The 11430-nt window shown below is 40.3% G+C and overlaps 1 protein-coding gene across 1 annotated transcript; it reads right to left on the minus strand.

Moving 5' to 3' along the window:
- Positions 1-7983: 7983 nt before the first annotated feature.
- LOC138905155 (COP1-interactive protein 1-like) lies at positions 7984-10271 on the minus strand. The gene is made up of 2 exons (XM_070193662.1): positions 8604-10271; positions 7984-8406 (listed from the first exon to the last, which is right to left on the minus strand). The coding sequence occupies exons 1-2, from the start codon at positions 10269-10271 to the stop codon at positions 7984-7986; spliced, it is 2091 nt and encodes a 696-aa protein (XP_070049763.1).
- Positions 10272-11430: the final 1159 nt, after the last annotated feature.

The following is an 11430-nucleotide window of genomic DNA, read 5'->3' on the forward strand; positions in this document are numbered from 1 at the left end:
CTCAATTTTGAAAATTTATAAAATGGGATAATTAGAGAGATAATTATTGGGTGTGGGAGTTATTGTCTTGCATGCATATATTCTTGAAGTATGTGGGAAGGTTGTGAGATAAAAATGGTAGAGAATGGATTGGGGAATGATGGAATCTTCTACAAAAGGGCCTTAAAACATTGATGCACACCTAGTGTTTGATAATATGCTCAAATGGCCTAGAATCATGACCATTTTCCTAATTTTGGTCCAACTTGTTATATTTCTAAAATAGATCGAAGTGCTAAGAATTCTGAAACGTTTTAGAGTTTAAAGGAAGCTCAATTGAGGTATGTTGGCTAAATCCCCTTTTTTCTTAGAATCGAATCCCACGGTGTTCATGTAATTGGTGTAAGTCCTTGGCCATTATAGAATTGGCTATTCCTAATGTTTCTGTGTTGAAAGATGCATGTTCAATATTTATTCTAAATGTTTCATCATGTCATCTTTCCATTTGAGGAGGTGTTCAAAATATGGAATATGTGTTAGAAATGTTAAGACTTCATGTCAAGATCGAATAAAGGTTGTTATGCCAAATTGTATGAAAAGCCTCTATGTGCCTAAGATTCCCAAATTGCTCATATGTAAATTTAATGTCTTGAATGGAAAGCCTTATTGTTATTGATAATGATAATGATATTTGAATATGGAAAAGGGAACTCGAATTATGCAATATGGCCAAGTGCCAAGAATGACTTTACAATGGTGGCTATTAGTGCCAATGAATCGAAAGGATATGAAAGAAATATGATGTGAGATGATTGACTGAAAAAGGTAATGTCTTGGGTGAGACGGACTAGCCGATCGGGCCGTGATCGGACGCCATGCCGCACACATGGTGGTGACTGTGCTGAAAATAATAATTGAAATTGCGGTTATGGTTGATGTCTCAAATGAGACGACCTAGCCGATCGGGTCATGATTGGACTCTGTGTAAGAATACGGTGGTATTATGATTTATTGTATATCGGCACTAAGGATCACACAACCTAATAACATGGAAATTGACTTGAAAACTTATGTGATCCTTAACTTGATGTTTTAGTATTATTTGAATCTCTTATTGAATTCTTGATTGTTTCCCCTTGTATTATTATTCATTCTATTGAGATGGTGTTTAGTTTTACATACTAGTACTATTCGACAGTACTAACACCCTTTTTGTCGGGGGGCGCTGCATCTTTAAATGGATACAGGTGGTTACATAGCAGGCAGCGTTGATCAGCGATAGTGGCACCTCCTCTTCCCAGCAAACTTTGGGAGCCTCACTTCATCCCGGGGTCACGTATTGTATCTTTTGCTCATATTATTATCACGTCTCAAGGTATAGCCAGGGCCTTGTTATCGGCACTATCATAGACTCTTTTGCATATTTTAGAGGTTTCGTAGATACTCTGTGGGATGTATATGGGTGTTGGGAAGGTTAAACAAGTTATGTTGTGTTTGATCACTTGTTCCACTCAAACTATAAGAATGTGTGTATTTTGAGACTTAGAAGTGAAGTAACTAATGAAACGATTTAGTATTGTATGTATGAACTCCCTACTGTCTAATTAATGGAATCATGTCTTTTTTTCTTGATCATGGGTGAGTTTTGTAGAAAGTATCTAACAGGCTTGCTCGACCGGGTTCACTCGGTTGAGCATCGGTCGCGCTTCCCGAGGTTGGGGCGTGACACATAACTTATCAATTTCCCCCTTTTTATGAAAATTTCCCCTGAGACTGGTTGTTCCCCCTCTTGTTCCCCCTCAATTAATAAATTCCCCCTGAACCTGTACATGTTCCCCCTCAATTACTTTTTCCCTTTTTGGCATCATAAGAAGATTAGGCACAAGCAATAAGCAAAAAGAAGTCTAACCTGGTTAACTCATGCCACATGTGTGCACACAATCATGACTAAAAACATAGCAGAAGAACAAGATATGCACAGCAAAAGGACGAGAAATTCATTAATTTTGGATTTAAACAGGGAGCAGTTCCATTATTACATAATCACCACAAAATAAAAACAACAAAAAAAAGGTACCAATCATCAAACATAACCAAACAGAGGAAATAGAAACAAGTTGAACTTGAACTTGACACTGTGAAGGGAATGACTCTAGGGAGCATTGGAAGGGGGAGGCAGAGAGGAAGAGACAAGAGTTCTAAGGAGGATATCCATTCGAGCATTTGCAGACCCTTGCTCATTGAGCAACCTCTCCTTCAGGTCCTCGATCTGTTTCTTGAGATCAACATTTTCTTTGGTCAGGCGAGCAACCTCTGCGCTTTGTGAGCTACTGGAACCAGGTGCCTCCTGGGCCTGACTGAGCTGACCCTCAATGATAACATTCCTTGCCTTCAACTTCCTTATCTCTTCATTAGAAATATTTTGAGCTTCAATCAGTTTAGAGATGGTGGAATTGCTACCAACCCCTCATTTCTTATCGATGCACTCACACTCTTCCAAGGTGGTTTTGGAAAAAACTCTGCTTGCGAGTACCCATGGTGGCCTTTCCCGGGGGAACTTTGAAGAACTCAAAAACTTTGGTGAGAAGAAACCCATAGTGTAGCCCATGATTACCATCCTTGAAATTTGTTACCTTTTTCATGTGCTCAATCATGATTCCCCATAGATTTATAGTGGAGTATGCATCCAGTGCTTCCATGAGGAACAAGTTTGCTCGTGATGTAATAGAACGCCTATCTGCACGAGGGAGCAACACCTTGTTCACCATTTCGAATAGCAGTTGGTACATTGGAAGGAAGGCCTTCTTGTGCACCCGTTCCCCCTGCTGGACTGCATCATCCTTCAGAATGGCATTTCTGAAGTTTGAAGAGCAAGTCCCTTCAATTGAGGATATACCATAAATGGGCACTCCCAAGATGGTTCCCAACACAACCTCATCAATCACAAAGTCAGCCCCATTTACCTTCAAGCAGATGTTATCATCCTCAACAGTGAACAGATCGGCATAGAAACTACGTACCTCGGCCTCATACACTTTGGGACTCTCATGTGTGAACAGATGGGTCCACTGTTGAAATTTACAAATTTCAACTAGTTGTCGCATTCCCATTATGTCAAGAATATCAAGGGCAAAGGTTCTTACCCAAAGCACCTTCAGTTTCCTCATATTTTCCCTTCTAACATCCTTGGTCATACTGACCTTGGCCTTTTTCAAGGAACCAGGTCCCTCACTTGCACTAGCCTTCCTCTTCATCGATTTCTTCACATTTTTTCCTTTCTCAGCAGGTTGCTCAGACACAAATCTCTCAGACTCGTTCTTACCAGACCTCTCAACCACTTTTTCTCCAGACTCATCCACTTCAACATTACAAACTTCCATCACTTTCACAGATGACTCTGTTCCAGAATTTTGAACCGCAAGTTTCTTGGAGGATTTAGGGATTAAGGGACTGGGTTCCTTATCCACCTCTTCATCAATGTCCACAACAAGAGTTGTAGGCACCATCTCTTCATGTACTAACTTTCCACCCTTTACCAACCTCCTTCTCTTCTTTTCTTTCTTACTTTTCTTCAGAGCTAACTCAAGAGCCTCCTTCTGTTGCAGCCTAGTAGTAGGTATTTTAGGAGTGGGTGTTTTAGGAGTTGTCCTGCTACTCCTAGCACTAATAAAGCTTGCAATAGCCACATTATCATTGTCTTCTTCACTACCGTCATTCTCCTCCTCAGACAGAGATCTCATCTCGGGAGCAACAATGGTCAATGGCTCAGCATAGAAATGAGGAGAGGGAGCGGGATCCGCACTGACCTGGGGTTCTTTTCATGAACAGGGGATTTCATCCCAAGTAGGAGCAGAGGGCTCCTCTTGGGCGGAAGGATCATGTCACTCGAGTGGTTCCCCAGTAATACTTTCAGGTGCCAAATTTTTGATAGGCACCAGTTCCCTACCCTCTTCCTGTAGACTATCACCTCCCCTTAGAGACCCATGAGTATCAGACACACCTTCATCCAAACACCCCTCAGTGGCTATGGATAACATATTTTCTATGGCCTCTTGTTCTTGCAACCCCAAAGTAAACTCAGAAGACATAGGAGGAGCATTACCTGTAGAATCTGCGACATTCAAATCAGGGCCTGGGGTAGTCATTGCTGAGGCATCACTATTACCACCCACGCCGTGTTGTATCTTAGAACTTTCTTCCACTGGCAGACTAGAAATTTCCTGATTTTCTTCTCCCTCAATTGAATCTTCTTCGACCATTTTTTTTGGCGAGGCAGAAGGAGAGGTCGCAGCCACAAATTTCTTTGGAGTCGAGGTTTTGTGACTCCGATAAGAACCAGTACTGGATTGGTTTGGAGAAGAGACAGTGGGTGGTTGTGACTCTAGCTTAGGGGTTGGACTGGGTGGCGTAAGGGTCGTAGGCTCTATCACTGGTGCTTCAACAGATGAAGATACAGTGGGGACGATGATTGGAACTGTTTTAGCTTCGATATTTTCATACATGGTGGAGTGTAGTGAGAGTTGATGGAAAAAGAAAGTGTTTGGTTGTTGAAGAAAAAGGGAAATTTTGTCTTGTGATGTGAGCAGTCATGAAATTGACCGTGTGTGAATTTATTTAGAAAAGATGAGGGGCCGGTTAGGAACGGGTATCAATTTTTGGGTAGATGGGTCATTTTATAATGGGTAGGATGCTTGGGTTCAAACAAAAAGAGACTAACATTTTAATGACGTGGCACCATTTTAACCGTTAAAAAGTTATGAATGAGAGTACAGAGGAACTACTAACCTGTGTCAAGTGAACCAGGTTCCCTGACAGATTTTGTAAATGTGAACTTCATCCTTTGACCAAAGTGCGATACCATTAGCTACTCGTTTGCTCTGTAATCGTCATGCGTGTCTACCTGCAACAGTATAGAGATGAGTTAAACCTTGTCAGAAATTACTTTTTAGCAATTTTTACCTGTACATTTCTTTTATAGCCAATCATCGAGGGACCAGGTCCTCAACTTGATTTTATCAACCCTAGTGCAAGATGATTCTTTTCAAAGTGCTCTCTACTCAGTGCTTTGGTGAAGATGTCTACAATTTGATCTTTTGTGTGTAGAACTTCATACAGATAACCTCATTTTCAACATTGTCTCTGAGAAAATGATATCGCACATCGATGTTCTTTGTTCTCTTATGCTGAACTGGGTTCTTTACCATGTTGAGAGCACTGGTGTTGTCACATAGTAACGGCACACAATCAGAAAATACACCAAAATCTTCTAGTTGGTGCTTGATCCACAGCAGTTGAGCACAGCAAGAGGCAGCCTCCACATATTCAGCTTCTGCAGTTGAGAGAGCCACTGAGTTTTATTTTCTTGTATCCCATGAAATGAGACACGATCCCAAAAAGTGTGCATTGCCCGACGTGCTTTTCCTATCCACCAGATAACCAGCATAATCAGCGTCAGCATACTCGATCAAGTCGAAGTTGTCTCCTGAGGGGTAGTAGAGAACCAGGTCCTGCGTTCCCTTTAGATATCTCAGGATTCTCTTTACAGCCTTTAGATAAGATTCAGATTTGATTGAAACCTGGCATATAGTCCCACACTGAATACGATATTTGCTCTTCTTGCTGTGAGATACAAGAGTGACCCAATGATACCTCTGTACATGGTCTCGTTCACAGGGGAACCAGGTTCATCCATGTCCAGTCGAGTGGTAGTGGCAATTGGAGTGTCAATGACTTTTGAGCTTTCCATTTCAAATCTCTACAGAAGCTCTTTGATGTACTTCTGTTGACCTATCATTGTGCCTTTAGGAGTTTGCTTGACTTGCAGGCCTAAGAAGAAATTCAATTCCCCCATCATGCTCATTTCAAACTCACTTCCCATGAGCTATGCAAACTCCTCACACAGAGAATCATTTGTTGCACCAAAGATGATGTCGTCAATATAAACTTGCACAATGAACAGGTTTCTCCCCGGTTTCTTCAGAAATAAGGTGTTGTCAATTTTTCCTTTGTAAAACCATTTTCTAGGAGAAATTTGGATAACCTTTCATACCATGTGCGAGGATCCTGCTTCATCCCATATAAGTCCTTCTCGAGTTTAAAAACATGCTCAGGATGCTCATGACATTCGAAGCCAGGAGGTTGCTTGACGAAGACTTCTTCTTTTAGAAAGCCATTCAGAAATGCACTTTTGACATCCATTTGGAACAATTTGAATTCCATATGAGATGCGAATGCAATAAGGATTCTGATGACCTCCATTCGAGCAACTGGGGCAAAATTTTCATCATAGTCAATCCCTTCTTCTTGATTGTACCCTTGAACTACCAGCCTTACTTTGTTCCTTTTTATGTTCCCAAACTCATCAAGTTTGTTTCTGAATACCCACCTGGTTCCTATAATAGTTCTGTCAGCAGGGCGAGGAACCAGGTTCCATACATTGTTCCTCTCAAATTGATGGAGTATATCTTGCATAGCAGTAATCCAGTCAGTATCTTTTAATGCTTCCTTGATATTTTTGGGCTCAACCTGAGAGAGAAAGGCTAAGAAGGCAAGTGAGTTTCTCGACTTCGATCTAGTTTAAATCCCTGAGTCGAGAGGAGTGATCATATTTTGAAGAGGGCGTGAGCTTTTGTGCTTCCAGTTAGGCACTTGATACCCATTGTGAGAGAGTCCAGGTACTTCTGAATGTGACCCATGGTTGATATGAGTCCCGCTTCTCAGCTCAGTATCTGGGGTTCCTTGCACAGTATCGGCAACTCTGTTTTCAGCTTCAGTTGTTGTGATCGAGGAACCAGGTTCCTCTACATCAGCTGGAGATACTGCTACATCATCATCATTTGATTCCTTGACGTAGCTCATCATGTCAGCCTTTCCATTTGCCATATCAATGACTTCACCAGGGACTGTTGACTGCTCTCTGTCTTCATCAATCTTATCATGTGAATCTTTCCCACGTAGGTGGTATGATTCATCAAAGATCACATGTATGCTTTCCTCGACACATTGAGTTCTTTTGTTGTAGACTTTGTATGATTTGCTTTGTGATGAATAGCCCAGAAAGATTCCTTCATCACTTTTGGCATCAAATATTTTAAGAGCTTCCTTACCATTGTTGAGGACAAAATATTTGCAGCCAAATGTTCTCAAATGTGTTAGCTTGGGTTTCCTTCCGTTCAGCAGTTCATACGGAATCTTGCTCAAGAGGGACCTGATCATGCACCTGTTCACCAAATAGCATGCAGTGTTAACTGCTTCTGCCTAGAAGTTTTTAGCAATGCCACTGTCAGTCAGCATTGTCCTCGCCATGTCTTCAAGAGTCCTATTTTTTCTCTCCACAACACCATTTTGTTGAGGTGTTCTTGGAGCTGAGAAATTATGACTTATGCCATTTTTAACACAGAATTCATCGAATTTTGCATTATCGAATTCTGTGTCATGATCATATCTTATACACGCAATATTGTGGCTCACCTTCACTTGGATCTTCTTCACGAAGGCAACAAACACTGGAAAAGTTTCATCCTTGGTTTTGAGGAACAAGGTCCAAGTGAATCTAGAGTAGTCATCCACTATAACAAAAATGTACTTCTTTCACTACTAAAATATCAGGTTTTAGCGACAGACAAATTTTGTAGCTAAACAGAAAAATCCGTTGCTAATCTTATTTAGCGACAGATTAGTAACAGATTATCAAGAAATTCGTCTAGCTACGCGCGTTTTAGCGACAGATTAGCGACGACGTTCGTAGCTAATTCTAGTTTTTTGGTAGTGTTTCCTCCTCTACTTGGCACCCTCATAGGTCCACACAGATCCATATATAGGAGATCGAGTGGCCTTCAGGTATAACATCCTTTTTGGGCTTGAAAGAAGACTTGACTTGCTTTTCTTTTACACATGCATCACAGACCTTGTGGTTTTTGAGATTGACATCGGCAGGCCACGAACCAAGTCCTTCCTGACCAGTTTGTTCAGCAACGTAAAGCTTGCATGACCCAATCTTTTGTGTCATAGTTCAGCATCATTATCAACATCACTCAGGCAACTGAGATCCCCACTTTGCAGGGACTCAAAATCAGCAACATAAATGTTCTTGTATCTTTTTTCCATCAGGACCACTTCACCAGTCACAAGGTTTGTAACTGTGCAGATTTTTGACACAAATTCCACTTTATTTCCTTTGTCGCAAATTTGGGAAACACTCAGTAGGCTATATTTCAAGCCGTTCACATAGTACACATTTTCAATTGAGTGAGTGAGTGACTTTCCAATTCTTCCTACTCCCAGAATGTATCCCTTTTTTCCATTGTCAAAGGACACACTCCCTCCTTGCAGGGCTTTGAGTGAAAGGAAATCATCGATGTTTCCAGTCATGTGCTTAGAACAGCCACTATCCATGTACCATTTTTGGCTGCTTCCTTTCACTGCTCCCTGCACAAGAGAACCAAGGATTAGACTTAGGAACCCAAACAAGTTTGGGTCCCTTGTAGTGAGGAAAGGGTCGAATTAAACTTCTTTTTGTCGAGGCAGGAAATATACATTTTTTAACAGAGGGACAGGTTCCTAAGCAGTAGTTACTTTTTCAACAAACACTTTGTTTTTCTGTTGGGACTGAATTCTAGCCTTACAGTTTTCTTTAAAGTGACTAGTGTTTCCACAGTGAGTGCAAAGACAGTATCAGGGACAGTAACATACTTGCTATGTGGATTGTAGGGAGTCTTTTCCCTTTGGAACCTGACTCCCTGCATGTTCCCACCATTGCTTGTATACATGGCAGCAATTGTATCAGAGAACCAGGTCCACTTTAGAGATTTTTCGAGGTCATTTTTAGCTCTGCCTAGATCTTCTTGAAGCTGTCTGTTTCTTTCAAGTTCAGCACACAAACTAGATTTCACAGATTGTAGTTCATTTTCAAGCTTAATGTGTATCTCACTTGCAACTTCCTTCCCCTTTCGGACAGTCTCAGAACTGTTTCCCCTTTTTAATTTCTCTGTTGTTTCTTTTAGGTCCATGATGATTACTAACAAGTCATCTCTCTCATTCTCTATGTTTTCAACCTTTTTCATCAGAACACTTTTTTCTTTCACTAGATTCTCAATGGTTTCTTTTAGGTCGGCCACTATAACTACCAAACCATCTCTCTCATTTTCTACCTCTCCTAACTCTATAGTTAAGGAATTTTTATCATTTATAAGATTGTGATAAGCGTCAATTAAAATATTTCCCAAGGATATGAGCTCTTTCTGAGAGTAAGACTTTAGATTTCTCTGAACGCCTAGAAAGTTTACCTCATCATCATCATTATCGTCATCATCGTCAGATTTTGCCATCAAAGCAAAAATGGAATCATAATCAGCTCCTTCACTTTTTACTGCCATCATAGAAGAGTCTCCCCATGCAGCAGGAGCTTGTTTCACGACATTATCAACGGCTTCTTTTCTTTTAAATCTTTTGTCAGGAACCGGGTTCCTCTTGGTTATTTTATCTATGTTGTGCTTGTACTGGTCTTGCTTGAGGAGAGGGCAATCCTTGATGAAATGTACTGGATTCCCACACTTATGACATAAGTAATATCCCCTTGGCTTGCTAGAGCTTCCCTTCTTTGGAATACCTCCAATTCTGCGGACCATATTCTGAAATCTCTTTGTCAAGTAAGCCATATCAGCACCCTCATCACTTGATTCATTGTTGTCTATCTTGAGGACTAGGTTCTTCTCCCTTTTGGGCTCTCTTCTCTCATGATCCTTTTTCTTCTTCATTTCATAAGTTTTCAAATTACCAATGAGTTCATCAATGGTTAGCTTTTGTAGATCATTTTCCCCCATGATAGCATTTACTTTTCTTTCCCAGGAACTAGGTAATACACTGAGTGTTTTCCTGTCAAGTTTGTTTCTTGGAATGATTTCTCCTAGGGAATGGAGCTCATTGATGATAGAGGTGAAGCGAGTGTGTATGTCCTGAATGGACTCATCGTCCTTCATCTTGAAGAGTTCATACTCAGTGGTTAGCATATCAATCTTGGACTGCTTGACTTGAGTTGTCCCTTCGTGTGCTGTTTGGAGAGCTTCCCAAATCTCCTTGGCAGATTGACACGCCAAAATCCTATTGTATTCATCTTGCCCAATGCCACAAATGAGGATTTTCTTTGCTCGAAAGTTCTTCTCTATAGACTTGCGGTCAGCATCGCTGTATTCCTTCCTAGACTTGGGAACTGTCACTGCTGGTTCTCCAATAGTTTTCATAGGAATGAAGGGATCATCGCAGATAACATCCCAGAGCTCTGAATCTTCAGCCATGATAAAATCATGCATCCTTGTCTTCCATCATCCATAGTATTGGCCATTGAATTTTGGTGGTCTCTATTAGGCCTTCTCATAACTTGTGAGACCTATGTGAACCTAATGCTCTGATACCATGTTGTCACGACCCAATTTCACCTATAGGTCGTGATGGCGCCCAACACTACAGCTAGGCAAGCCAACCAATAAATTAAGCATATGTCGATAAAATTAAAAACCAAGAAAAATAATAAGACACCAAATTTTACCAATGTATGTGTGCCAAGACCTGGTGTCACAAGTGTATGAGCACCTAGTAGATTATACCAAAAAAAACCTTCAAATACTGTTTGAAATAAAAATAGACAGAATAAAAAAAATACAAGGAGAGACACTAGTAGCTGTAGAACGGCTCAGAAAAGCAGCTCACCACTATGTCCTTGGATAACGTGGGTGTAAGACGATGGATCCCCCACTAATACTTGCCTCAGGTCCTGCACAAAAAGTGCAGCAAGTGTAGTATGAGTACGTAAACAACGTGTACCCAGTAAGTATCAAGCCTAATCTTGAAGTTGTAGAGACGAGATGGCCGACTTTGACACTCACTATAGGTCAATAATAATAATTAAAATAAAACTAGAATATTTAAATCAGTATGATTCACAGAATTTACAATAATTTAGTTAACCAGTAAAAATAATTAAATTCCAGCAGATGCAACAATACTCAATGTATTAATTAAATCCTTCAATTTCCATAAAATTTTCAATTTATCAAATAGATTTACAAGCTGCAATTCAATTTAAATAAATTTTTAATTTATCAAATAGCTTTACAAGCTGCAATAAACTGTTCAAGTATCGTGTAGTTATTATTATTATTATTATTATTATTATTAAGCATGATTTTTGCTGAGGACGTACGGCTCGATCCAGAGTGTCGTGTACACTGCCGAGGGACGTGCGGCATGATCCATAGATGCATCTATCCTGCTAAGGCGTTCGGCCCGATCCACAAGAAATGAGGACATTTTCTTATGTACCTCCAGAATGATAGTATTTATTGTAATATTTATTTGAGAGGATAACAATTTATTTCAACAATTAATTAATCTAAACAAAAATTTAGCGTATGAGAATTTCATCTTTTAATATCCTTATCTAATAATTCACAATAT

This window comes from Nicotiana tomentosiformis, chromosome 2 (genome assembly GCF_000390325.3).
Source record: "Nicotiana tomentosiformis chromosome 2, ASM39032v3, whole genome shotgun sequence".
NCBI classification, from domain to species: Eukaryota; Viridiplantae; Streptophyta; class Magnoliopsida; order Solanales; family Solanaceae; genus Nicotiana; species Nicotiana tomentosiformis.

Bases quoted from the DNA above. Each gene is read 5' to 3' on its own strand.
- LOC138905155 (XM_070193662.1), bottom strand. From the start codon at position 10,271: ATGGCTGAAGATTCAGAGCTCTGGGATGTTATCTGCGATGATCCCTTC. The intron at 8,407-8,603 runs GTAAGGCTAGAA...TCTCTTGTGCAG, and splicing joins TAGTCACTTTAAAGAAAACT to GGAGCAGTGAAAGGAAGCAG.